Source organism: Poecilia reticulata, chromosome 7 (assembly GCF_904066995.2).
Source record: "Poecilia reticulata chromosome 7, P_reticulata-male-v2, whole genome shotgun sequence".
Taxonomy (NCBI): domain Eukaryota; kingdom Metazoa; phylum Chordata; class Actinopteri; order Cyprinodontiformes; family Poeciliidae; genus Poecilia; species Poecilia reticulata.
In genome coordinates, this window is record NC_088836.1 from 33,090,220 (window position 1) to 33,117,264 (window position 27,045).

Genomic DNA, 27,045 nt, shown 5'->3' on the forward strand with positions numbered 1-27,045 from the left:
CACACTACACACCTAGCTTAAAGGCTATGTTGGTGCTGCCCACCACTCACCTTAAGGGTGAACCTGCACCAACATACCACAGACACATTGCATGGGAGGCAGTGCATTGACTTGTTTTCAAGTGTTTAATTTGAAGGCAGTCAGTTTAAAGACTGAATCCAACAGAGCCAGGGAAAGCAGAGCGACATCTCACAGATACGTCCTTTTTTAATACACGTCTGTTATCAGAGAGCACATTCCATACAAAAACACTGTTCTGGACAGAGAAGCTGAAGTGGCAACATCAGACGGTTTGGTCCGGTTCTAATCAGTTCTTGTGCTACGTAACTCTTCACGCTACCAGGAAAACGTCCTTGGGCGAATTCTGGAAGTTTCTGCAACAACTTGAACACGTTGTAAAAAAGTTTCCAAAACGAGAACAGACAGTGACTTACTCAAAGATGTCCACTTCACAGACAAACTGAAGGTATATAAAGTCTGTGTTTCCATCTCTGAGACATCCTGTGACCAGAAACTGCTGCTGGAACAGACTCTTCAACTAATCATCAAAACAAGGTAACATTTAAAGTCCTGCTGCTCATCATGATGTTTTACGTCTTGGTTGAGTTGATTGTTATACTAATTATGAACTTTCCTAACAACTCTTTCCACAGATGGCTGCTGGTCTTGTCTTCACTCTGCTTCTTGGTCTGAGCTTTGGACTCTGGGATGGAGTTGATGTAAGTAAACAATGATTGGTGCGTCCCTGTTGGGAGCTTTGGCTGACTGACGCAGATCAGATGGAGCAATCCGAGACATTATTTGGTTGAAGTTCAATGAGAAAACTTTGTTTTGTTCTGAAACTTTGGGTTTTTCCTCTACAGGCTTGCCAACTGAAAGGTGCGTGCTTCTTTTATTGTTGGAGGTAAAAGACAACAATGTAAGATAAGAAACTTTGTATTGATCAGCTTTATCGGGTCGTCCTTTCAGCACAACTACAGGACTTAATTTCTGTATAAAGTACATTTTTATATTTTTTTAAGGTTTTATTGGCTTTAGTGGCCTATATTTGATAGTCAATTGACAGGAAGGTGGGTATTGAGAGAGGGGGAAGACATGCGGCAAAGGTCGCCAGGCCAGGAATCGAACCGTCTATGGCTGCGTATAGGACTAAGGCCTCCATATGTGGGTTGTGCTTAACCCCTGTGCCACCACAGCACACCCTGTATAAAGTAAATTAATAAATTGTTTAGTCAGTACATATTACATAGAAACATCCCATCCTACAAGGCAGATAGGTCACATTAGTTTTTACAGAAGGCAGCTAGAAACGCTAAGGAGGCAAATTATTGTCTGAATAAAATAACTGAATCAGAACCAATAAATGTGTCATTTCATAGATTTGGGAACTGGGGTTTTGGGACCTATGTGGGGATATCTATTTTCTTCCACCTCCTCAGGTTCTCCACTAGTTGGAGCCTTGGGGCTGCTGTCACCAGAGGCCAGACCTGCTCATTATTGATCGCACCTGCAGATAATCCCCATTGTTATCCTGGCTTTAGGAGAAGCAGGGTGTCAGTCCATTGAAGCCTGAGTGTTGCCTGCTTTAGTACTTCAAGCCTCAGAGAAGTCACCACTGTGGCTTTTTCCTCAGGTTTTTGTGATAACCTGTGAGCTCACCTTTCTGATCTTTTTCCAAGGTCCTCTCTGTGTTTCCCTGGAATCTGCTCCTTTAGTTTAGTGCAGTATTTTTTAGTTGATCATTGATTGAATTTAACATTGATTATACTTTAATAGGTATTAAGTGACATAATTACCATTTTCATAACTTTTAATTTGGACTATTTTCTCATATTTCTATGCATTTTTCCCATAATGTTTGCTGCAGCTGAACCTCTGGACTGTGATTGGTGATAAAATGATGCTGATTATTGGATGGATGTATTTACCTTCTCTCTTCATATTTCTCAGCTATCACATCGGATGACTGTCCTCCTGGTTGGACTTGGCATGAAGGTCGCTGTTACATATTTGTGAATGAAACAAAGTCCTGGTCTGAGGCAGAGGTACAACAGATGTGCTGGTCACAGCAGATTTCGTACATTCAAAGGAAATGTAAATTTACTGATATAAGATGATAAAATTCAACAACAACAAGGTTACAGAAACTGATTTTAAAAAATAGATCAGTGGTTCTTAACCTGGGTTCAATCGAACCCCAGGGGTTTGATGAGTTGGTCTCATTGAACTTGTGTCTTTATTTACTTCAGCAAAACTCAGTTTTTACCAAATTCTGTAGCTTTCAGTGAACTTCTAAATCTGCTCCTTAGTCGCATCATTTCAGGGTTGGTACTGCCTCTAGTGGCGTGGGGGTGGTAACACAACTAATATAATTACATTACTAAATCAGAATACTGCAAAGTCTTTATTATTATTTATTATTAATTTTTCATTCTCTTAAGAATGTAGAGCTAATTAAATGATCTAAAGACCTTAAAGTGGTTCCAGTTTCTCTTGATGGCCAACCTGTTGAAACTGTGGCAGATTTTAAATACCTTGGGTCGTTCATGGACAGTCAGCTCAACTTTGCTGAAAACACTGACTATATTTTGAAGAAATTTTCTCAGAGACTCTACCTTTTAAGAAGACTTTGTGATCATGGGGTGATCCGACTCTAGTTGGGTCACCCCTATGTCTTGAAATTGGGGGGGGGGGAATCATATTTTACTTCTCACTACAGAAGGGTTCAGTGAATGCGCATATGAAACTGGTGGGTTTGGTACCTCAAAAAAGGTTAAGAACCACTGAAATAGAACCATAATTTCTAAAGGTTGATATTCAGCTGCACCAACTGTCTCACTGCACAGAGGGAAGTTTAAACCACTGTTGTCTTTTTCAGAACCAATGCCTCTCAATGAATGGGAATCTGGCCTCATTCCACTCTTCAAATCAGTACTACTTCCTCAAAGACCTTGTCTACAAGACAACTTTAAATCAGACAAGAACTTGGATTGGAGCTCATAGTACATCGATTGTGAGATTTTAAAAACACAAACAACTCTGTCTGGTTGATCACTTATGTCAATATGCATTTCTCCTGGCACTTTGTGTAAATGCTTTGAGACGACATTTGTTAGTTGGCATTTTATAAATGAACTGAATTGAACAGGAGTTCCTAATATAGTGGTCAGTTCAGTCAAAGACATTCCACTTGATCCTGGTTTTAACACGATGCAGTTAACTGCAGATTAGAATATCAATTGGTCAGCAGTTATCTCAGGAATCCCAGGTTGTTGTACTGAATAACTGACTATGCTAAACTCCCTCATGCTGAGGAAGCATGTGGCAACAGTGGAGAGGAATGAGAGGAGACCTCCAACAGAACCAGAACCTGCTTCTGTTTTTCCCCCGGCTGCTCTGACCCGCTGAGGGTTTTAAATAGAAATGATCCAAACACAGTTCAAATTTTCTACAATGAGTGACTGAAGTCTAGGTTGGTTCTGTGTGATTTGTTTGTAAAGAAGCTTAAAACTAAGATGTTCTTTCAGGAACTGACCTGGTTTTGGAGTGATGGTTCCAGATTTGTGCATTATTTATGGACCGAAAAGCTCATAGGCAAAGGGAAAAAATGCATGGACTTCAATGTAGAAGGTATTTGTTACTGGAGATACAAAATCTGTAATTTCATAATTTAGTTTAAATGTATGTTTTTATAATACCTTTGTATCTGGTGGCTTAGTAGGTAGGAGTTTGTCCTGCAATTTTTTGGTTCATGGTTCGAATCCCCTCTCCATTCATGTCTGTTGTGTCTTGGGCAATACACTTCATCTGCCCTGCATGCTTTCTGTAACGGATCAAATCATGTCAAAGTTTTGCAGTCAGGATTTGTCTCTTTGTCTCTTTACAGGACAGACACGTTTGATTGGTGCTCCCTGTAGCAAAACGCTTCCCTACATCTGTGCCAGAGTCCCATAATCTTTCTCTTCTTATGCCTAAAAACCTGAAATGCCCATATGGCTTTCCTGCTGGTGATGTCACTTCCACCTGGATGTTAAGCCTCGATGACATCACGGCTGGAAGAACCTGATTTCACTTCACTTGATCACTTAAATAAATGTTTATTTTTCTGAAATCTGATTGATTTTATTCTTTTATTTAAAATATATCAAGATTGCTTTTAAGCAGCAATGTCTAAACTAATTGGTAATAGTTCTAAATCTCAGCTATAATTTTATGCTGAAAAACATCAGAAATCAGTGCGCCTATAACAATAAACACTAGAACATTTCACTTTCGCCTGCCAAACTGCCTATTCTTTGGAACACGATGTTCTCATGCTGAAAATTGGCATCAATGCTAAAGTAATGTAGCAGCATAGAATTGTATACATTTCTCCACAGATATTTTCAAGGGAGAATAAGTTACAGTTAGATGAAGTGGGCCGGGGTAAAAGAATGTCAATAGCAAATGTATTTATACAGCACTTTATGTATATAAAAAAATCCCTTCTCACCCTCCACTGGTGGTCTCTCTCTCTCTACAAGAGTCCTGGGAGCCTATAAGCTTGATGTTTCTCCTCCAGTATCTTGGCTTTGTCTAGAACTGCACATTTCTGGACTGAGATGTCTGATGTTGTTCCTGTTTTAGCCACTGCTCCAGTTTGGGGGTGACTGCCCCGATGACCACAGGCACCACTGTGGTCTTCACCTTCCAGGCCTTTTCCAGCTCCTCTCTGAGGCCCTGGTATTTCTCCAGTTTCTCCTTTTTCCTGATGTTGTAATCACTTGGTATTGCTACATCCACCACAACGGCTTTCCTCTGTTGTTTATCCACCACCACAACGTCCGGTTGGTTCTCCATCACCATCTTGTCTGTCTGGATCTGGAAGTCCCACAGGATCTAAGCTCAGTCATTCTCCACCACCTTTCCCACTTTGATCTTGGGGCTTCTAGTCCATATTCTACACAGATGGTTATGTCGTTCTATGTAAGCTTTCCCTGCCAGCACCTTGCACCCTGCTGTTATGTGCTGGACTGTCTCAGGGGCCTCCTTGCACAACGTACACCTTGGGTCTTGTCTGGTGTGGTAGATCTGAGCCTCTCTGGTGTTCAGGGCCTGTTCCTCTGCAGCCAGGATGAGAGCCTCTGTGCTGACCTTGAGTCAAGCTTTCTGCAGCCATTGGTAGGATTTTCGGTAACACTTTATTTGAAGGGGGGTGAATAAGTCAGTCATGACACTTTCATAAACATGACATAACACCTGTCATGAACATGAATAAACCTTCATGAATATTTATGACTGTTGTCATAAAGCGTCATTTGGTAAATTATGACACTTTTAATACAAAGTTGACATTATTCACAATGTCTTTGTTATGACAACTTGACATTAACCAAGAAATCGTTACTGATATAAACTTGTTATTAAAGTATTACTGGTTGCACTTTAAAAATTAGGTAACTTTGTTATTAAAGGTAAAGTTTAAACTTTATGACAACAGTCATAAATATTCATGAAGACTTATTCGTGTTTATGACAGGTGTTTTTGACGGTGTCATGTCAGTCTTATTCACCCCTCTTAAAATAAAGTGTTACCGGATTTCCTGATATCAGCCACTTCAGTTATTTGTCGGTGGTCCATCCCATGTAGGGGCTTGTCCTCCCATGATGGTACCTCTAGCACCTCGTTCTCTTGTCCCCATTGTCTGAGACATTCGCTGAGCACATCGTCCTTTGAGGTTTTGTCCTTGATGTACTTATGGATCTTGGATGTTTCATCCTGGACAGTGGCTCTCACACTCAATAGTCCTCTGCCTCCTTCCTTACAGCTCGTGTTCAGTCTCAGGGTGCTGGATTTGGGGTGGAACCCTCCATGCATGGTTAGTAGCTTCCTAGTCTTAACATCCGTGGTCTTTATCTCTTCCATTGGCCAGCTAATTATTCTTGCAGGGTATCGGATTACTGGTAAGGCATAGCTGTTTATCGCACGGATCTTGTTCTTGTCATTGAGCTGGCTTCTCAGGACTTGCCTTATTCGTTGGAGGTATTTGGCTGTGGCTCCTTTCCTTGTGACCTCATCGAGGTTGCCATTTGCTTGTGGTATTCCCAGGTACTTGAAGCTGTGCTCTATGTCTGCTATTGTTCCTTCTGGGAGTGAGACCCCTTCTGTGTGGATGACCTTCCCTCTCTTTGTGACCATCCAACCACATTTCTCTAGTCCGAATGACATCACAATGTCAGTGCTGTAGATCCTGGTGGTGTGGATCAGTGAGTCGATGTCTCGCTCCCTCTTGGCGTACAACTTGATGTCATCCATGTAGAGGAGGTGACTGATCGTGGCCCCATTCTTGAGTCGGTATCCGTAGCCAGTCTTGTTGATGATTTGGCTGAGGGGGTTCAGACCTATGCAGAACAGCAGTGGGGACAGAGCATCTCCTTGGTATATGCCACATTTGATGGACACTTGTGCAAGTGGTTTGCAGTTGGCTTCAAGGGTGGTTTTCCACAGCCCCATCGAGTTTGCAATGAAGCTTCTTAGAGTCCTATTGATGTTGTACATCTCTAAGCATTCAATGATCCAAGTGTGTGGCATTGAGTCATAGGCTTTCTTGTAATCAATCCAAGCGGTGCACAGGTTGGTGTGTCGGGTTTTGCAGTCTCGGGCAACTGTGTGGTCTACAAGGAGTTGGTGTTTGGCTCCTCTGCTATTTATGCCGATGCCCTTCTGTGCCTTGCTCATGTATTTATCCATGTGCCCGCTTATCTTTGCCGCTATGATGCCTGACATGAGCTTCCATGTTGTAGAGAGACAGGTTATTGGCCGATAGTTGGATGGGACTGAACTCTTTGAGGGTTCCTTCTGGATCAGGATTGTGCGCCCTTCAGTTATCCATTCAGGGTGAGTCCCATTTTGTAGCAGCTGGTTCAGTTGAGCTGCCAGTCGTTCATGGAGGGCAGTGAGTTTCTCTAGCCAGTAGGCATGGATCATGTCAGGTCCTGGTGCTGTCCAGTTTTTCATACCTGAGACTCTTTCTTGGACATCTGCCACAGTGATGGTTACTGGTGCTTGTTCAGGGAGGTTGCTGTTTCCCACCCGGTTTGCCACCCGTCCCGTAAAATACAGAACTGTCCCTTAATTGGCCGATAAATTTAGCGTCCCGTATTGAACCTATACGGGATGCATTTTGTTTCGTATTCTACAAATGTGGATGTGTAATAATAAAGAAATGGTTCCCGAGTGCTTTATATAATAGGCTGCCCCAGTCATTGTTTGACTCACGGTGTCAGTGTTGCGATATTTGCCCAACTACTTTCTGGGTAACAAACACTAACCGACATGCTGAACCTGTTTGATGAGGGCGTTGTTAAATTTATGTCTCACCAGATTTCTTCAAAGGGAAATCTTAGTAGCAATTAGTCAGGCAGTTTGGGCTGATCGTTTGGGGAAAATCTACTCATTTTCAATATGCGTGGAATATAAATTAAGCAAACATTGTTGCTTCACCCTTTCCTCCTCTGGACATCTGAATCTGGGAATAAACATCCTCTGCCTCAGATGTGTTTTATTTGAAGGCAGTCAGTTTAAAGACTGAATCCAACAGAGCCAGGGAAAGCAGAGCGACATCTCACAGATACGTCCTTTTTTAATACAAGTCTGTTATCAGAGAGCACATTCCATACAAGGAAACTGTTCTGGACAGAGAAGCAGAAGTGGCAACATCAACCAGTTTGGTCCAGTTCTAATAAGTTCTTGTGCTACGTAACTCTTCACGCTACCAGGAAAACGTCCTTGGCCGAATGCTGAAAGATTCAGCAACAACTTGAACACGTTGTAAAAAAGTGACAAAACGAGAACAGACAGTGACTTACTCAAAGATGTCCACTTCACAGACAAACTGAAGGTATATAAAGTCTGTGTTTCCATCTCTGAGACATCCTGTGACCAGAAACTGCTGCTGGAACAGACTCTTCAACTAATCATCAAAACAAGGTAACATTTAAAGTCCTGCTGCTCATCATGATGTTTTACGTCTTGGTTGAGTTGATTTGTGATACTAATTATGAACTTTCCTAATGACTCTTTCCACAGATGGCTGCTGGTCTTGTCTTCACTCTGCTTCTTGGTCTGAGCTTTGGACTCTGGGATGGAGTTGAGGTAAGTATGGAGAAGGACTTAAAACAATGATTGGTGCGTCCCTGTTGGGAGCTTTGGTTGACTGACGCAGATCAGATGGAGCAATCTGAGACATTATTTGGTTGGTGTTCAATGAGAAAACTTTGTTTTGTTCTGAAACTTTGGGTTTTTCCCTTCACAGGCTATATGTCGAGTGAGAGGTACGTGCTTCTTTTATTGTTAAAGTTTATGACACCTTAAAGACAACAGTTACATTGTGGGACGTTCTTTAAAAAGATAAAAAACTTTTGCTTATTGGGTCGTCCTTACAGTAAAAGTACTGTATAAAAGACTGTGTTTGGTGTTAAATGATGCTGATTGTTGGATGGATGTATTTACCTTATCTCTTCATATTTCCCAGCTAACACACCACTTGACTGCCCTGCAGGCTGGACTTGGTACAACGGTCGCTGTTTCGTGTATGTGAAAAATGCAAGGAGATGGATTGTGGCAGAGGTACAACAGATGTGATGGTCACAGCAGATTTCCTACATTCAAAGGAAATGTAAATTTATTGATAAGACAATAAAATTCACCAACAACAATTTTGCAGAAACTAATTTAAACAAATAGAACCATAATTTCTAAAGGTTGATATTCAGCTGCATCAACTGTCTCATTGCACAGAGGAAAGTTTAAACCACTGTTGTCTTTTTCAGAAACATTGCCTCTCATTGGATGGAAATCTGGCTTCATTCCGCAGTGCAGAGGAGTACAACTTCATCAGACAGCTTGTCTACAATGGAGCTCTAAGAAACGAACAAATTTGGCTTGGAGGTCATGATTCAACGCAGGTGAGATTAAAAAGCACAAATAAGTGTCTGGTTGATCACTTTTTATGTTAATATGCATTTCTTCTGGCACTTTGTGTAAATGCTTTGAGACGACATTTGTTGTTAATTGGCATTTTATAAATGAACTGAATTGAACAGGTGTTCCTAATAAAGTGGTCAGTTCAGTCAAAGACATTCCACTTGATCCTGGTTTTAACACGATGCAGTTAACTGCAGATTAGAATATCAATTGGTCAACAGTTATCTCAGGAATCCCAGGTTGTTGTGTTGAATAACTGACTATGCTAAACTCCCTCATGCTGAGGAAGCATGTGGCAACAGTGGAGAGGAATGAGAGGAGACCTCCAACAGAACCAGAACCTGCTTCTGTTTTTCCACCGGCTGCTCTGACCAGCTGAGGGTTTTAAATAGAAATGATCCAAACACAGTTCACATTTTTTATAATGAGTGACTGAAGTCTAGGTTGGTTCTGTGTGATTTGTTTGTAAAGGAGCTTAAAACTAAGATGTTCTTTCAGGAAGGCACCTGGTTGTGGAGTGACGGTTCCAGATTTGTGTTTAATTCCACTTGGACCCCCGGTGAACCAAACAATCGCTTTCAAATCGAACATTGCTTGGAGTTCAACTACGATGGTATTTATTACAGGAAAATCAAGAATTTAATTTAAATGTATGTTCTTATAATATCTTTGTATTCAGTGGCTTAGTGGTCCTTTAATCGGTAACTTTATCTGCCCTGCATGCTTTTTGTAATGGATCAAACCATGTCAAAGGTTTGCAGTCAGGATTTGTCTCTGTCTCTTTACAGGGCTAAATACTACAGCAGATGCAGACTGTGCGAAGAAGCATCCCTACGTCTGTGCCAGACCCCTGTAACCTTCTTATGCCTTTTAAATGCCCATATGGGTTTCCTGCTGGTGATGTCACTTCCCCCTGGATGTTAAGCCTTGATGACTTCCCTGCTGGAAGATCCTGATTTCACTTCATTTGATCACTTAAATAAACTTGTTTCTCTGAAATCTGATTGATTTTATTATAGGATTTAAAATATGTCAACATTCATTCAAGCAGCAGCTTATAAACTAATTGGTAATAGTTCTAAATCTCAGCTATAACTTTATGCTGAAAATCATCAGAATATCAGTGCATCAGTAAAGTAATAAAAATCTATGAAATATGAACAGTTTTCACAAACTGAACCACCTGTTTTGAACAAATTCACTAGTGTCACAAATATTTTACACCTAATGAAACCTGGTAAGAATGTTTGTCACCATAAACCTCTGAAACACCAGAGCATCTTTAGTTAAAAGCTGTTGACCCTGACCAGAATACTGCAGATGGGTCGTTACTAGGTCTCACCGCAGGATGATGATCCAAATCACACATGAATACAGACATTTTTCAGCAGACAATCAACTTTCTGCCATGGTAATCCCATCGTTTACACCAAAATCCTACAGAACCCCTGTGTGCTTAGCTGAATATAACCACACAGAGAACACAGAACATAGACTGCTTCAAATAAAGGAATGTCGACACTCGGTAAGTAAAAACCTAAATAAATGCAATCTGTCTTAAACTCTTGTGGTTGCGTTTTCATGTTTCAAAGTTAACTAGAAACCTAAAAATGTACATGCAAAACTATTTTCTAATCCCTTGTTCTACAGAGGTTTGTTTCCTATTAGAAGCTGTTGGTGAAAACAGCCACACCCAGAATCTCCTCCTCAGCTCAGGTCATCAAAGGCATTTGGCTGGCAGGTGCCCAGCCACAGCAACAGAGTTTTTCTCACTTTAAATGACATTTTTGCTGATACACTTCTGATCACAATCTTAAGACCAGTTAAAAAACTGCAAGAATTTACATTTTGCACTATTGGATCTTAAGAAGTTTCCAAGTAGAGCTTCACAATGTTAAAGGAAGAAATCAGCGTAAGAGACAAAAACTTTTGAGCAGGGATTTAATTGAAAACTGCATTTACACTCAAACATGATTTTTTCAGCTGATCAAAAGTTTAAGACCGTAGCTCAAACAAACCCGAAAACCCCCCAAAACAGAAATCAAAGTGGCAAAAAAAAGGACTCATTAATGAGTAGCTCTTCCATCTTGTTGATGACTTCAAACAATTGTTTAAGCTTGATGCCAGTGTTTCCAGGAGGCTAGTGGGATCGTTGCTCCAAGTGTTGAAGATGGCTTCACGAAGGGCATCCACTGTCTGGAACTGATGTCCATTATTGTAAACTTCCCTTGCCATCCATCCCCAAATGTTCTCAATTGGGTTTAGATCCGGGGAACATGCAGGACGGTCCAAAAGAGTGATGTTATTCTCTTGAAAGAACTCCTTTGTCAGGCGGGCATTGTGAACTGCAGCATTGTCCTGTTGAAAAACCCAATCATTACCACACAGACGAGGGCCCTCAGTCATGAGGGATGCCCGCTGCAACATCTCCTCATAGCCAGCTGCTGTTTGACGCCCCTGCACAACCTGAAGCTGTTCCATTGAAGGAAAACGCACCCCAAATCATGATGGCGCCCCCACCACTGTGCCGTGTAGAAAACATCTCAGGTGGGATCTCCTCGTCATGCCAGTAACGTTGGAAGCCATCAGGACCATCAAGGTTACATTTTTTTCTCATCAGAGAAGACAACTTTCTTCCACCTTTCAATGTCCCATGTTTGGTGCATCCTTGCAAAGTCCAAACGGGAAATTTTGTGGCGTTGAAGAAGACATGGCCTTTGAAGACGTTTTTTGTTTCTGAAGCCCTTCTCTCTCTCGCAGATGCCGTCTGATGGTTATTGGGCTGCAGTCAGCACTAGTAGTGGCCTTAATTTGGGTAGAGGATCGTCCCGTGTCTTGACGGACAGCCAATCGGATCCTGCGGCTCAGAGCTGGTGACATTTTTTTGGGTCTACCACTTGACTTTTTTGTTCCATAACCCTCAGGATCATTTAAAAATGCAAAATGACTGTCTTACTGCGTTCAACCTCAGCAGCGATGGCACGCTGGGAGAGAGAGGCTTTGCTTATGCAGCTCAACAATCCTACCACGTTCAAAGTCAGTGAGCTTTTTTGCTTTTGCCATCAGGAGGTCTTGACGGTGTAAAGACTTGACAGAAAATGACATGGAATCCAGATTTTTGCACAACGTTTGGCTTTTGAAGACTATGATTTTAAACTTTTGATCAACTGAAAAAATCATGTTTGAGTGTAAAAGCAGTTTTCAGAAAATTCCCCGCTCAAATGTTTTTGTCTCTTGCACTAATTTTTTCCTTTAACATTGTGAAGCTCTACTTAGAACCTTCTTAAGATCCAATAGTGCAAAATGCAAATTCTTGCAATTTTTTGACTGGTCTTAAGATTTTGATCAAGAGTGTATCTGCACATCTCTGCTGTGCTCACTTCAGGGAACCTGTAATTCCATGGTACCTTCTGCAGAATTCTAAGTGAAGTAGTATGGCCTGTAGGCTCTGAACGCACCACACACAGTGACTGAATCTAATTGGTCGCCGCTGGTTGTTGGTATATAAAGGGCCCTCTCTCACCTGGTTGACATCATGTTGTTTTCCTTCTGGTTCAGACCTCGGCGTTTGCTGGAGCTGCACACTAGCCGCATATTGTGTGCTCGAATGGTGCACTTAGCAACTCTGATCGCCAATCGATCCTCCTCTTGGCTGCCTGAATTTCCATTCCTGACAGAGGCACTGCACGTAGAGCTCAGTGACTCCTGGTCGGCGTCAAACTGGCTGATATCACTCGGATTAATCCCTCTAGTGCCGCTCTGGGTGGCGTCTGCTGCGGCGAGGTGATTCATCCCAGGACGGATCCTTAATTTTGACTGTTGCTTCTTGATTTGTTGTGGACTGAACTGTATAGTTGTATTGTTTGTAATTTGAATGTTTCCCTTTTCTTCATTTTTGACAGGAATGTCCAGCTCGTGGTGTTGGTGGTGGACTTTCTGGGTGGTGGGTGGTGGTTCTCTTTCTGGTTTGGTGCACGGTTTTCTTTTATTCTTGCTGTTTTGTTTGCTGTTTTTCTTTTTTTGGGTCACTACCCTGATTTGCACTGCCGTCTCTGAGTTGAGCTATAATTGTCTTTTAATGTGAGTGGTTTTAAATTAGTACATTTTCTGATTAAGCTAAACAATTGTGCAGTAAATAAAATTATTGAATTGTGTGAAATTGTCTCAAGCCTCATCTGTAGCGGGTCTGTGTGCCTTAAAGGTAACTTTTTAAGTTGAGTCATTACAACCAATTTTTTCTTTATTAAAATAGTGATTTTAAATTTAAGTTGCCCATTTTTGATCACACTGGTCCTGCCACACAAGTAAACCTGGGTGATGGTTTATTCCTTTGGCTGGGACTAAGTACTGGATGCACCAACAGTAACCTGCATGTTTGGATCCTCAGCTCCTGGACATGGAGTTGCCTTTTCTCTGCCAGTGAGGAAAATTAGGCAAAAACACTGAATCCTCGTTGAAGCCTGAAAGTGGTTTGTGATTTACATGTTGAATCAACGTTAGGGTTTCAACCATAATTGACACAATATCAATGTTGATTCTACCATCACCTGAAAGTTGATCTACATGCACATTTGTGTTGATTTTATATTGAATCAGAGTTAAGAAATCAGTATTGATTCATGTACATTTTTTGGTCTGATAGGTCTACATCATAACATAAAATTTTGTTTCTTTGCTGTTAAACAAAATTTTGTTGGCAGACAAAATATCTTGCATTACCATATTTCTGAACATGTGTGTACACAAACTTAAATTACAACATGGCATTCATGTAGAAGAACGACATCCATGAGGTTCAGCTTTGTACTGTATGCAGGGGTGCGGTATAGGGGGGAAAAGTTATGATAATTCTAAGGGCCCTTGATGACAGGGGGCCCTCCACACAAAAAATAACAATTTTACAGAAATTAAAACAAAATTGGGGCCCTGTCAATTTCTGTTTTTTTTTTTTATTTTTTATTTCAGTTAAAATTAAATGTTACCCGTCCCAGGCCAAAAAGCACACATCTATATTTACACTGAGCACCCCAAGTATCTGTCTGAGATGGTTTGTTCCTCCTTGACGGTGACGTTTTCAGCAGCAGTCAGTACAATACAAGAACGACTGTGGTGGTTACTATGCTGCCTAGAAAAATAATCAAGTCAAGTTTTCAAAAAATAAAAAAATAGAGATGAGAGAAAAAGACGAGTTTGAATTTGTAAAACAGTTTTTCTCCGAGAGGTGAGTAGACTGTGTGAGATTATCAACCAGTCGGCATAGTTAGCTTAGCTACAGGCTGCTGTTTGCCTCCATAGCATTTAATGGATTAAGGAAAAGAAAATACCAAGATATTCATATATTTAACTTGTGCCTGTACCTCTTACCACACTTAACTACAGATGAGTCAGTCAGCAGCAGCTCTAACCACCATACCAGCATAAACCCTCTACCTCCCCCCGTTCCAGTGTAAAAGCTGAGCAACACTGTGTTCAATTACAACTTAGTTAGCATCATTCCAGGGAATCCATAGGGATTTCTCTGTGTCTTTGCTCTTTTTACAGTTATACAACAAAAACAATGTATTTCTTGGTGACAGAAATTCAAATAATCTTAATAAAATTATAATAAAAAACAGCCTCCTGTCTGAAACTCAGCCAGTCCAAACAGTTTTACCTTAGCTTGCATTTAAATTACATATATCTGTTACCACGTTCCTCATGACCCATACTTTCCTAAGAGCTTTCAAGCTGCAGTATGTAACTTTTATACATTTTTTTTTTTACATATTTAACTGACATTGTGTTGTGTCAGTGTGGCCTGAGAGATGATTTGTGAACAAATTATTTCCTCTGCTTTCTCCCAGGTATACAGCAAACTCACTGAAAGATCATTCAGACTGCAGAAGCTTTCTAATTGTTTCCAAAAAAGGCAAAACACAGAGCAGCAAACATCAAATCCAAAGGAATCATCTCTAGACCTCTGTGACAGGATTGTCTTGAGACACAAATCTGGAGAAGGATCCAGTACCTGCCCTCTTTTTAACATATGTAGACTGAAGCTGGTTTTTAGCCTTCAAGATGGCCGACTGCTCTTGTCCTCTGCCACGGAGCCCTTCAGGCATGACAGATCCCACTTCTGACACCAAGAATGTGGTGGAACTTCCTTATCAAACAGGTAGAGAAACTACTCAAGAACTGAGAAAGTTGCAACTTTATCTTTCAGGTGTTTTATTTGAAGGCAGTCAGTTTAAAGACTGAATCCAACAGAGCCAGGGAAAGCAGAGCGACATCTCATAGATACGTCCTTTTTTTAATATGCGTCTGTTATCAGAGAGCACATTCCATACAAGAACACTGTTCTGGACAGAGAAGCTGAAGTGGCAACATCAGCCAGTTTGGTCCGGTTCTAATGAGTTCTTGTGCTACGTAACTCTTCACGCTACCAAATGGCCAAATGCTGGAAGATTCTGCAACAACTTGAACACGTTGTAAAAAAGTTTCCAAAACGAGAACAGACAGTGACTTACTCAAAGATGTCCACTTCACAGACAAACTGAAGGTATATAAAGTCTGTGTTTCCATCTCTGAGACATCCTGTGACCAGAAACTGCTGCTGGAACAGACTCTTCAACTAATCATCAAAACAAGGTAACATTTAAAGTCCTGCTGCTCATCATGATGTTTTACGTCTTGGTTGAGTTGATTTGTGATACTAATTATGATCTTTCCTATCGACTCTTTCCACAGATGGCTGCTGGTCTTGTCTTCACTCTGCTTCTTGGTGTGAGCTTTGGACTCTGGGATGGAGTTGATGTAAGTAAACAATGATTGGTGCGTCCCTGTTGGGAGCTTTGGCTGACTGACGCAGATCAGATGGAGCAATCTGAGACATTATTTGGTTGAAGTTCAATGAGAAAACTTTGTTTTGTTCTGAAACTTTGGGTTTTTACCTCCATAGGCCGGATGTAACACGAGAGGTGCGTGCTTCTTTTATTGTTATATTGACTTTCTAACACCTAAAAGACAAGTTACATTGTGGGAAGTTCTTCAAAAAATATAGGAAACCTTTGCTTTATTGGGTCATCCTTTCAGCACAACTACAGGACTTAATTTCTGTATAAAGTAAATTAATAAATTGTTTAGTCAGTACATATTGCATAAAAACATCCCATCCTACAAGGCAGATGGGTCACAGTGGTTTTTACAGAAGGCAGCTAGAAACACTAAGAAGGCAAATTATTTTCTCAATAAAATAACTGAATCAGAACCAATAAATGTCATTTCAGAGGTTTTTCATGTGACTATATTTTCTTTTAACTGTCAGCTTCTAAGTCCTTTTGTTAAAGAGCAATATTTTCAACTTGATTATTAATTTAATTCAACATTATGAGTTTTCATAATGATTAACTGACATAATTACATAGTCTGTAATTTGTGTTAATTGCTGATACTTTTTTATGCATTTTTACCATAGTGTTTGATGCTGTTGGGTGAAAGTGGGGTGTTGTGTTTTCTCTGTGGTTCTACACTTCCAGTAGGTAGCCACTAGAGGGTGCCATGGTGAGCCAGTTGCAGGACTGAGGACTGATTCCCTACAGGTGTGCAGCCACACCTGCAACTCCTTGAGCCTCATCATGTGTAGATACACGGAGCTTTCTGTAGCTTCAGTAGCTTTCGGTGTGACGTATCTCAGCCCAGTGTTACTCCTGGTGTTTTCCCTCTCTTCAGATCTCCTCCATCACTGTTGTGCGCCCTCCAACAGTTCCATCATCAGACTCTCCAGGCCTTTGCCTACCATTTTGCAGTTTCTACCTCAAAACCAACACCCCTTCAGTCCTCCCTAGCAAACTTCCACTAATTTATTATTTCTTCCAGAAGCCTTGTTTCCCCACATTGCCTACCTTCCCTGGTCAACCATCTTTGCATATTTTTCCACTTTGTAAATAAACCCCATTTTACTGATTTCTTCTATGCATGTGGGTTAGAAGCCTAAACAGAGACATGACAGAACCTTCAGGCCACCAGATCCAGCAGAGAGATTTGGGAGAATCCTTTCAGAATAGACCTTCCTCTTTCAGTCACATGAAACTGTACCCTGAACCCTCTCTGCACAACATAACAATGGATCATATTGCTTCTGCGTTACAGAACATGACTGCAAAGCAATCTGCTCAGTCACCACCAGAGGCTCCCTCAGCTGCTGCTCAACCCCAGCATCTTACTGTGATGTCTTACCACCAGCACCAGACAAACAGTTGTTGTGGGAGTTTCCTTCTCCAGCACTCTTTAATTTTCAATCATTCACCCCAGTCTTTTCCCACTGACAATGGCAAGATTGCTTGGCTTACTCTCAGGATGTGTTTTGAAATGGGCAGAAGTCCGCTTTCAAGACTACACAAACTTTGGGATTAGTTTGGAGGATTTTGTTAAAGAATTTAAAATGACTTAGCTTAAACCCTGATCCTGAGTCCCTTTCTAGGTTATTATGGAAGATCAGGCAAGGCCAACGCTCGGACTCAGATTTTTCTATTGACTTCTGCACCATTGCAGCTGCTTCTGGCTGGGACTCATGTCCACTAAAGAGTGTTTTTATTAATGCTTTAAATGAGTCACTTAAGGATGTAATGGTTCTACTAGATGAATCAGAGACTGTAGATAACCTGATTACCCAAGTAACCCGTATTGATCTGAGATTAGACTACGAGACCGACCAAGAAGAAACTACCTCAATCCTCCCATTAATTTTTCACCCTCTGTCACATCTGTGTCTTCATCCTCCTTAATCTCCAAGACTCTTTCACAGAAATCAGAACCGATGTAAGAAGGTCAGACCCATCTATCCTCTGAGAAATGGTTGCGCAGGATGGTGTCTAACCAGTGTTTGTATTGTGGAGGTTCTGATCACTTCATTGACATTTGTCCCCTTTGGTTAAAAGCCAAAGTCTGTCAGTAACTAAGAGGAGTCTGATGGACAAGCTCACATGCACCACATCTCCCTGTTTTTTGCTTCCTGCTACATAGTTTTTTCAGTAATACTCTTTCCATATAAGCGCTTTGGTTGATTCAGGTTACAAACAAACCCTCATTACCCAGTCCATTATTCAACAACATGAAATAGAGACTATTCCTACAAGGAACCCTCTTGATACTACAGACCTGAATGGAAGACCCTTGCCACCCATAACCCATTGTACCAATCCATTCTCTCTCATCATCTCAGGTAACCATCATGAAACTGTCACTTTCTTTGTTTTCGATTCCAAACATTCATCCATCTTACCAAGTTTTGACTGACTACAAAGACACAACCCATATCTCAATTGGTGAAATTGCTGTATTGGATCCTGGTCCACAGTCTTTCTTCCTGTCTGCAGTCTGCCATCCCTCCTAGCCCACCTCCAAGGAATTCACCTGTTGAGGAATCCCCAGAACTGAGTCACGGTCCAGAAGATTATGGATCTTAAACCCTTTCTTCTCTCTTGCTCTCGATAGAAACGGATGTTTTTTCCCCCTGCTCCCTCCCTGGCCATGCCTGCCCTGCTTGCCCTGTTTTTGTCCTGTCTTTTTCCTTTTTATATATTTTTGGAGCCTTTCTTTGCACATCATCCAAATCTACAAATTATGGATCTGGTCAACCGATCTCAAAATGCAATGGATCAAATTTTTGACGAGAAGTCTGGGCACAGGAGAGCCCTCTTGTCCTGCGGGGACATACCCAGTGGGATTCACCAGGGATTTATTCATGATAACAGGATTTCTGCTGTTTGGACTGATTCCTGGCTTATTGACAAATTTGTGACGGACTTGGTCGAACTAGTGAACACTCGGACTGTTGGTGTGGACAGAGACGAGGACTCTAAAACTCACTAATGGGATGGAATCGATCTTGGAGAAGTTGCTAGTTTCTGCTCAGTGGAACGATCAAACTAATTTGGATGATTGAGAACTGAGATGTATCGGAGAGACTTTAGGCAAGATTGAAATGTATAATCTTCCCGACCAGTGGCGCAACTACACATTATTTAGGGGGTGCGAAAACATAGATCCCCCCTCACCCCCAAAGGGAAGGAACGACAGGGTGAAGGAGTGAAGCTCACTCCCTCCCCCCCCACCCCCGCGAGGCAACGATATGTGAAGGGTAAAACCCGCTACATTTACCTCGTTATGTGCGCGAGGTGAAGGAGTGTAAGGAGCGCTGAAGTGTATGGGAGAACATCATTGGCATGCCGCCCCCTCCAGACGGGGTTTTGGCGCCCCCTCTGGTGCTGCACCCCTATGCGTTGCATACCCTGCATACCCACTTTTTACGCCACTGTTCCCGACCTAAGACATTCTGTTTCTGAATTGGCTTTTCCTGTGTGGCCTTGGAAGGGCTGCATATTTCCAATCTCCTTGAAGATATGTAAACACAACTGTATCCATGGAGCTGTGGAGCTGAACACTCCCAAGGACATCATTCCTTGATAACAACACCTCTATCAAACTTTGCCAGGAGTGTCAGCGACATAGTTCCATGGCCCTTTGACGTCACCGCCTTCACTCATGTCTTTGTTTTGTCTGAATGTTGCCACCTGCCCTAGTGTGTCCTTTCCTCTTTTTTGTTTTAGGTGGAGTACTCCCTATTTAACCCAGGAAAGGATTATTTTAGTTTATTAGTAATATAAGAAATTGTGGAGTACGCACTACTTAGATCAACATTATACAGCCCAGAAATGGAATCAGAATTAGAATTAGAATAACTACAAACTTGGGATCCAGAAATACTTACCAGGAACAGTCACTGTTTAGTTTATATGACTTTTAACCCAGAAAAGGATTTAGAACAAACTTAGAATTGTGGAGTTCTCACTTTAACCCAGAAAATGAATTAGATCAGTCACTCTTTAGTTTATTTTATCAGAAACTGTAGAGTTTTGCTAGTTAGAAAGGGAATTAGATACTTAGCAACCCTGAACAGGAGCATTAAGTTTGCATACTTTAGAACAACATTAGATTAGTTTGCTTTCCTCTTTTTTCTTTCCTTTGGTTTGTTATTTTGTTTGTATTTCCTTTTAACTCATGTAAAGCACTTTGAATGGCCTTGTTGCTGAAAATGTACTATATAAATAAAATTACCTTACCTCACCTAAACAAGTTGTCAGCAAAAGCAAGGCTCTATTGCTGCCACTCCACAGACCATATGACCAAGGGCGTAGATCCCATCTCATTATTGGGAGGGAACCACAAACAGGAACATTTCTTAAGACCAATTTTGAGGGGGTCAGCCAAGTTACAGTGAAATGTATCGTAAAATGTGGTTTAAAATGTTTTTAAACCACATTCAAGCTGCAGGACCAAAAAATGACTAGCAATCCACATCAAATGTGTTTCTCCAAGTAAGCAAACTAGAGAAGTAAAACTAAAATTCAAATGTTGCTTAGATATGAGTTTTGTTCAGTCTGACTAATCTAACTTTTGCGACACCTTACAAAATTTTAAGGTTTTAAATACAAAAGCTTTAATGAGTAACTGCTCTTAATAAAATTCCTCATAAACATTGATTTATTGAAATAGCTACCAATGCAAGTTACGGGCTGTTCAAATTATAACTTAAGTTGCTTTATTTTTAAGTCTTTTTTTAGTTTTGTCATGTCTTGGGTGACTGAGAATAAATAAGTAGATAGAAATTATTATCTGGGGAGTATTATAATTTAAACGTAACACTTAAGTCTTAGTTAATTATAAGAGTTTGAAATGGGAGGGAGGGGCTGAGCAAGTGGACCAGCAAAGTGTGTGGGAACTGTGAACAGATGGAAAAAACAAGGCTGCCTTTATTTCTCACTGTCTTCAACATAGAGCCTTTAAAACCACAAAATAAAATCAGAATATTTTTCTATATAAACTTTCGTGCCTTAAAGAGTTAAATATGGATGAGATGTTTGACAAAAAAGCTTACGTCTATGAAAGCAGTGTAGCAGTTTTGCTAATGAGGCAGCTTATCAAGATTCAGCCAAAGTAATGAAATAAACTGCAGTCTGATTTTTGTTGTTGATGTTTCTTCTTATTGAGTAGTGAAGGTAAATAAAATGTTTACATGTCTTTTGCTGTAAGTATTTACTTACTGGAGGGGTTTTTATTTGTGATGCAGAGCAACAGCTAACAGCTAACTCATCACTTCAGCGGCTCTGAGCCACTCGCAGCGCTGCTGTTGCTCCGCCTTCAAGTTGGACTGAACCATTGTTCTAACAGGGGGACCTTCTTTTTTTCTGAGATAAATGGCAGATTTATTTTTGTTCTTTGTTTCTTTTGCCGTTTCATATTGATATCATTTAAATGGAAACGTTTCTTCAATAATTTTTTTGGGGGAGGGGGACAATTCTAGACTTTTCCAAGATTGGGGGGGTCCAGATCCCCCCAGCTCCCTGGGATTTACGCCTATGCATATGACTGTGCCGTCTCCCTGGAGCACCTTTGCCTTATAACTTTCTCTTCAATGTGTCTCACCTTGAAAGAGAAGCCATAGAGAAGTATATAAATGAATCTCTTTCTGCTGGCATTATTAGACATCCCTCTTCTCCTCTGAAGGTGGGTTTCTTGTTTAAGAAGGATGGCTCACTCCAATTCTGCATCGATTACCTTGGACTAAAGCAAATCACCATCAAGAATTGTTAACCTCTGCCATTTTCTTTCAAACCCCTCCATGATGCTAAGATTTTCTCCAGGCTTGACCTCCACAATGCCTACCACCTAATTCGTGTCAGTCAGGGAGATGAGTGGAAGACTGCTTTCAAGACCCCTCTTGGCCACTTTGAATATCTTGTCATGCCATTTGGACTCTGCAATGCCCCGCGCCATCTTTCAGGCCATCTACTGAATCTGGACCAATGCCATTGCTGCTCTCAACCAAATACCAGAACATAACAAGAGATTCTCAGACAAAACACATATTCCTGCTCCGCAATACACCCCAGGTCAGAAAGTTTGGTTATCCTCCCATGATGTCCCATTAAAGTCCATGTCTAAGAAACTCTTACCCAGGTTCATCTTTCCGTATGAGATCCAGTCCATCGTAAGTCCCTCTGCTATCTGTTTTCACCTACTCCAAAGTCTTCATATCCACCCAACCTTCCATGTTTCCCAAGTCAAACAGTCCATACGAGCACTTTGTGCCCTCCTTCTGAGCCCACTCCTCCCACCCAAGTCATTAACGGACATCCAGCTTTTGACATCCAGCGGCTCGTGGCCTCCTGTCAGTGAAGTCGGGGGTATCAGTATCTTGTTGACTGGGAATGCTACAGTCCTGAGAACTGTTCATGGGTGCCCCAGTATTTCATCTTGACTCCATCTCTTATAGCCGACTACAAAGCCTCCCTTGCATCCACTTCTTCTGAGCAACCAGGTGGCGGCCGTTGGGGGAAAGGTGATGTCAGGAAAGTGGGGAGTTGTGCAGCCACACCTGCAACTCCTTTAGCCTCATCCTATGCTAGTTATAAGAAGCTGGTTGCATGTCACTAATTTGCCTGAGCGTTAACCCATGTGGTGACGTCAAGCCCACTTGTGAACTTCTGAGTTCCTTTCTGTGTGAAGTATCTGAGCCCAGTGTTACTCCTTGTTTCCCTCTCTTCAGGTCTCCCCGAGTACCATCTTGAATCTATCTGTGAAACCTCTCAAACATAGAACCAGACATAACCCTCAGCTTGGATTTTCTGACTGGTCACTTTAAGCTCCTCCATCAACGTTGTACCACCTATCTGCCCTCCACCAGTAATGCAGCAGCCACCATCAGATTCTCCAGGCCTCTGCCTACCATTTTGCAGTTTCTACCTCAAGACCAACACCCCACTCACCCCTCTCTCACGGACTTCCTTATCATTCTCTGTAAGTCCCTTATCCAACATTTCCTCTTACTTTCATCTGCTCCACTAATTTATTATTTCTTCCAATTTATTATTTCTTCCAGAGGTTCCTCTCATCGCCTACGTACCCTGGACCACCACCTTTGCAAATAAACCCCATTTTACAGATTTTTATTCTGAGTCTTTCTCTGTATGTGGGTCAGAAGCCTAAACAGATATATGACAGAAGCAGCTGAACTTCTACACTGTGTCTGGTGTTAAAATTACACTGATTGTTGGATGTATTTACCTTCTCTCTTCACATTTCCCAGTTGACATATGTGTAGGGTGCCAAGAGGGTTGGACTTGGTTCGAAGGTCGATGTTTCCACTATGTGGCAACTAAAATGTCCTGGGGTGACGCAGAGGTACAACATAAAATTCACCAACAACAAGGTTACAGAAACTGATTTAAACAAATAGAGCAATAATTTCTAAAGGTAGATATTCAGCTGCACCAACTAAACCACTGTTGTCTTTTTCAGAAATTTTGCCTCACATCGGGTGCAAATCTGGCCTCATTCCACACTGTAGCGGAGTACAATTTCATCAGAGACTTTGTCTACAAATCAAGTGGAAAATACACACAAAGTTGGGTTGGCGCTTATGATTCAATAGAGGTGAGATTTTAAAAACACAAATAACTGACTGGTTGATCACTTTTTATGTCAATATGCATTTCTTCTGGCACTTTGTGTAAATGCTTTGAGACGACATTTGTTGTTAATTGGCGTCATATAAATGAACTGAATTGAACAGGTGTTCCTAATAAAGTGGTCAGTTCAGTCAAAGACATTCCAGTTGATCCTGGTTTTAACACGATGCAGTTACTGCAGATTAGAATATCAATTGGTCAACAGTTATCTCAGGAATCCCAGGTTGTTGTACTGAATAACTGACTATGCTAAACTCCCTCATGCTGAGGAAGCATGTGGCAACAGTGGAGAGGAATGAGAGGAGACCTCCAACAGAACCAGAACCTGCTTCTGTTTATCCACCGGCTGCTCTGACCAGCTGAAGGTTTTAAATAGAAATGATCCAAACACAGTTCACATTTTTTATAATGAGTGACTGAAGTCTAGGTTGGTTCTGTGTGATTTGTTTGTAAAGGAGCTTAAAACTAAGATGTTCTTTCAGGAAGGCAAGTGGTTGTGGAGTGACGGTTCCAAGTTTATGTTTAATGCCTGGGCCCCCGGTGAGCCAAGCAATAGCGGTCTAAACGAACATTGCATGGACATCAACTTACATGGTATTTATTACTGGAAATCACAATCTGTAATTCAATGATTTAATTTAAATGTATGTTTCTATAATATCTTTATATCCAGTGGCTTAGTGGTCCTTTAATCAGTAACTTTATCTGCCCTGCATGCTTTCTGTAATGGATCAAACCATGTCAAAGGTTTGCAGTCAGGATTTGTCTCTTTGTCTCTTTACAGGACGCGATACTGTGAATGATTATGGCTGTTACGAGAAGCTCCCCTTCATCTGTGCCAGAGTCCTGTAACCTTTTTATGCCTAAAAACCTGAAATGCCCATATGGGTTTCCTGCTGGTGATGTCACTTCCCCCTGGATGTTAAGCCTCGATGACATCACTGCTGGAAGAAACTGATTTCACTTCATTTGATCACTTAAATAAACTTGTTTCTCTGAAATCTGATTAATTTAATCATAGGATTTAAAATATGTCAACTTTGCATTCAAGCAGCAGCTTATAAACCAATTGGTAATAGTTCTAAATTTCAGCTATAACTTTATGCTGAAAATCATCAGGATATCAGTGCATCAGTAAACTAATAAAAATCTATGGAATATAAAGTTTTCACAAACTCTGAACCACCTGGTTTGAACAAATTCACTGGTGTCACAAACATTTTACACTTAATGAAACCTGGTAAGAATGTTTGTCATCATAAACCTCTGAAACACCAGAGCATCTTTAGTTAAAAGCTGTTGACCCTGACCAGAATGCTGCAGATGGGTCGATACTAGGTCTCACCGCAGGATGATGATCCAAATCACACATGAATAGACATTTTTCAGCAGACAGAGAATCAACTTTCTACCATGGTAATCCCAAAGACCAAAATCCTACAGAACCCCTGTGTGCTTAGCTGAATATAACCACACAGAGAACACAGAACATAGACTGCTTCAAATAAAGGAATGTCGACACTCAGTATGTAAAAATCTAAATAAATGCAATCTGTCTTAAACTCTTGTGGCTGCGTTTACATGTTTCAAAGTTAACTATAAACCTAAAAATGTACATGCAAAACTATTTTCTAATCCCTTTATTTAAACTGCATGACTTTCTATCATTCATCCTTCCATTGTCTCCACCTGCTTGACCTGGAAGGGCCAAAGAGGGCTTGGTGCGCCTGGTCAGAGGTTTGTTTCCTATTAGAAGCTGCTGGTGAAAACAGCCACACCCAGAATCTCCTCCTCAGCTTAAGTCATCAGAGGCATTTGGCTGGCAGGCGCCCAGCCTTGGTCAATGGAGTTTTTCTCACTTTAAAGGACATTTTTGCTGATATCTGCACATCTCTGCTGTGCACACATCAGGGAACCTGTAATTCCATGGTTCCTTCTGCAGAATCCTACATAAACCTGGCTGATGGTTTATTCCTTTGGCTGGGATTAAGTATTGGATGGACCAACAGTAACCTGTATGTTTGGACCCTTAGGTCCAGGGACATGTAGTAGACTTCTCTCTGCCAGTGAGCACGCTGTCTCTCTAGTGTCACCATCCAAAATGGAGGATGACAGAGGATGTTTGTGCTAGTTGTGGGGTTTTAAGATATATATGACATCCCAGAGTTTCCTTCCTGAAACTCCTCCTCTTCTGCTGCTGGAACCAGGGTTAGCACAATATATCATTGAATCTATAGTTATAGTTATTCAGTCCTTCATGGCTGGTCCAACTCTACTAAGAGGCCTCCTTGATTCAGTGCAGGTGGTGGGAGACAGGAGAACTCTGGCTAAAATGGACAAAGTCTCCCTATTGGTGCTTGAAGCTGCTGCTGAACTGTAGAGCTATCTCAGTGACAGACTGCAGAAAGGAGTGATATCACAAATCCTTCCTACCTGCAGCTATTGGAATTTATAGCCATCACCGCTCCCAACAAACTCAATGTGTGCACTTATATGCTGGTATTTTTCCAGCATGTAAGTGCATGTAGCTGCAATTTTTGCAGTTTTTACTGACTTTAAAGAATATTTCTGCTGATATCTGCATATCTCTACTGAAGCAGTTTTTGGTAACACTTTATTTGATGAGGTGTGAATAAGTCTGACATGACACCTGTCATAAACATGAGTAAGTCTTTATGAATATTTATGACTGTTGTCATGAAGTGTGTTTCAGTAAATCATGACACTTTTAATACAAAGTTGGCATTTAAAATATTTTATGACAACTTGACATTAATCTAGATCAGTGGTGCTCAGTCGGTCCTCGAGGCCCGGCATCCTACATGTTTTAGTTTTCTTTCTGGTGGTAGTAACAATCTTTTCAGCATGTCAATGTTCTTCTGAGGCTTTCTAATGAAACATCATTTGATCCAGGTGTGTTAAACCAGGGAGAGAACTAAAATATGTAGGATGCCGGCCCTTAAGGACTGACCATGGGCACCACTCACTGATCTAGACAGAAATGTCTTTGTTGTGACAACTTTTCATTAACTTAGACAAAAATGTCTTTGACAACTTGATATTAACCAAAAATCATTATGTCATAAATATGTCATAATAGTAGTCATTACAATGTTATTAAGTGTTATTATACTGTCAAAAGCGTTAACAAAACAGTAATTAATATTTCCCCCTACTTGAAATAAAGCGGAACAAGAAGGACCAACAATAATGATTTCATTAAGCTTTATTACACTGTCAAACAGAGTCATTAATAATTCCTCTTACATCAAGTGGAACAAGTAGCACCAGTTATGAAGATGTCATTAAGTGTTACTACAGTGTCAAGTGCTATATTAACATAGTCATTAATATTAACTTTCACCTTAAGTTAAGTGAAACACACTGAACTACTTATAACTACCATCATAGCTGTAGAACAAACCCTTTGTACATTGGAATAAAACAAAAGATAACTTGTTCTTCAAACAGAGGGTTTAACTTCTGGTCAGTATATGGTTACTCTGAAATACTAATTGATAAACTAAAACAGAATTACATATTCTTTAACTTAAGAAAATAGGTTTTTTCAAC

General features: G+C 40.9%; 3 protein-coding genes and 1 long non-coding RNA gene across 5 annotated transcripts; all 4 read left to right on the forward strand.

Moving 5' to 3' along the window:
* The first annotated feature begins 414 nt into the window (after positions 1-414).
* On the forward strand, positions 415-4,111 carry LOC103468095 (galactose-specific lectin nattectin-like). Its single transcript, XM_081609371.1, has 7 exons — positions 415-555; positions 654-719; positions 864-879; positions 1,951-2,045; positions 2,879-3,013; positions 3,528-3,630; positions 3,887-4,111. The coding sequence occupies exons 2-7, from the start codon at positions 654-656 to the stop codon at positions 3,952-3,954; spliced, it is 483 nt and encodes a 160-aa protein (XP_081465497.1). The 5' UTR covers positions 415-555; the 3' UTR covers positions 3,955-4,111.
* A 3,599-nt stretch (positions 4,112-7,710) lies between these two features.
* Positions 7,711-9,964, forward strand: LOC103468094 (galactose-specific lectin nattectin-like). Of its 2 annotated transcripts, none has more exons than XM_081609366.1 (7): positions 7,711-7,969; positions 8,069-8,134; positions 8,295-8,313; positions 8,541-8,608; positions 8,812-8,946; positions 9,464-9,578; positions 9,754-9,964. In XM_081609366.1, exons 2-7 carry the CDS (start codon positions 8,069-8,071, stop codon positions 9,819-9,821), a joined length of 471 nt encoding a protein of 156 aa, XP_081465492.1. In that variant the 5' UTR covers positions 7,711-7,969; the 3' UTR covers positions 9,822-9,964. The 2 variants fall into 2 exon arrangements, with proteins under 2 accessions (XP_081465492.1, XP_081465491.1); XM_081609365.1 differs by having other exon boundaries at positions 7,718-7,969; positions 8,514-8,608.
* A 5,475-nt stretch (positions 9,965-15,439) lies between these two features.
* Positions 15,440-24,473, forward strand: LOC103468093 (galactose-specific lectin nattectin-like). Its single transcript, XM_081609367.1, has 7 exons — positions 15,440-15,592; positions 15,692-15,757; positions 15,903-15,921; positions 23,091-23,185; positions 23,303-23,437; positions 23,955-24,066; positions 24,257-24,473. The coding sequence occupies exons 2-7, from the start codon at positions 15,692-15,694 to the stop codon at positions 24,322-24,324; spliced, it is 495 nt and encodes a 164-aa protein (XP_081465493.1). The 5' UTR covers positions 15,440-15,592; the 3' UTR covers positions 24,325-24,473.
* On the forward strand, positions 22,605-22,947 carry LOC145552317 (uncharacterized). Its single transcript, XR_014088331.1, has 2 exons — positions 22,605-22,801; positions 22,884-22,947. It is a non-coding gene; the product is annotated as an uncharacterized LOC145552317 (long non-coding RNA).
* Positions 24,474-27,045: the final 2,572 nt, after the last annotated feature.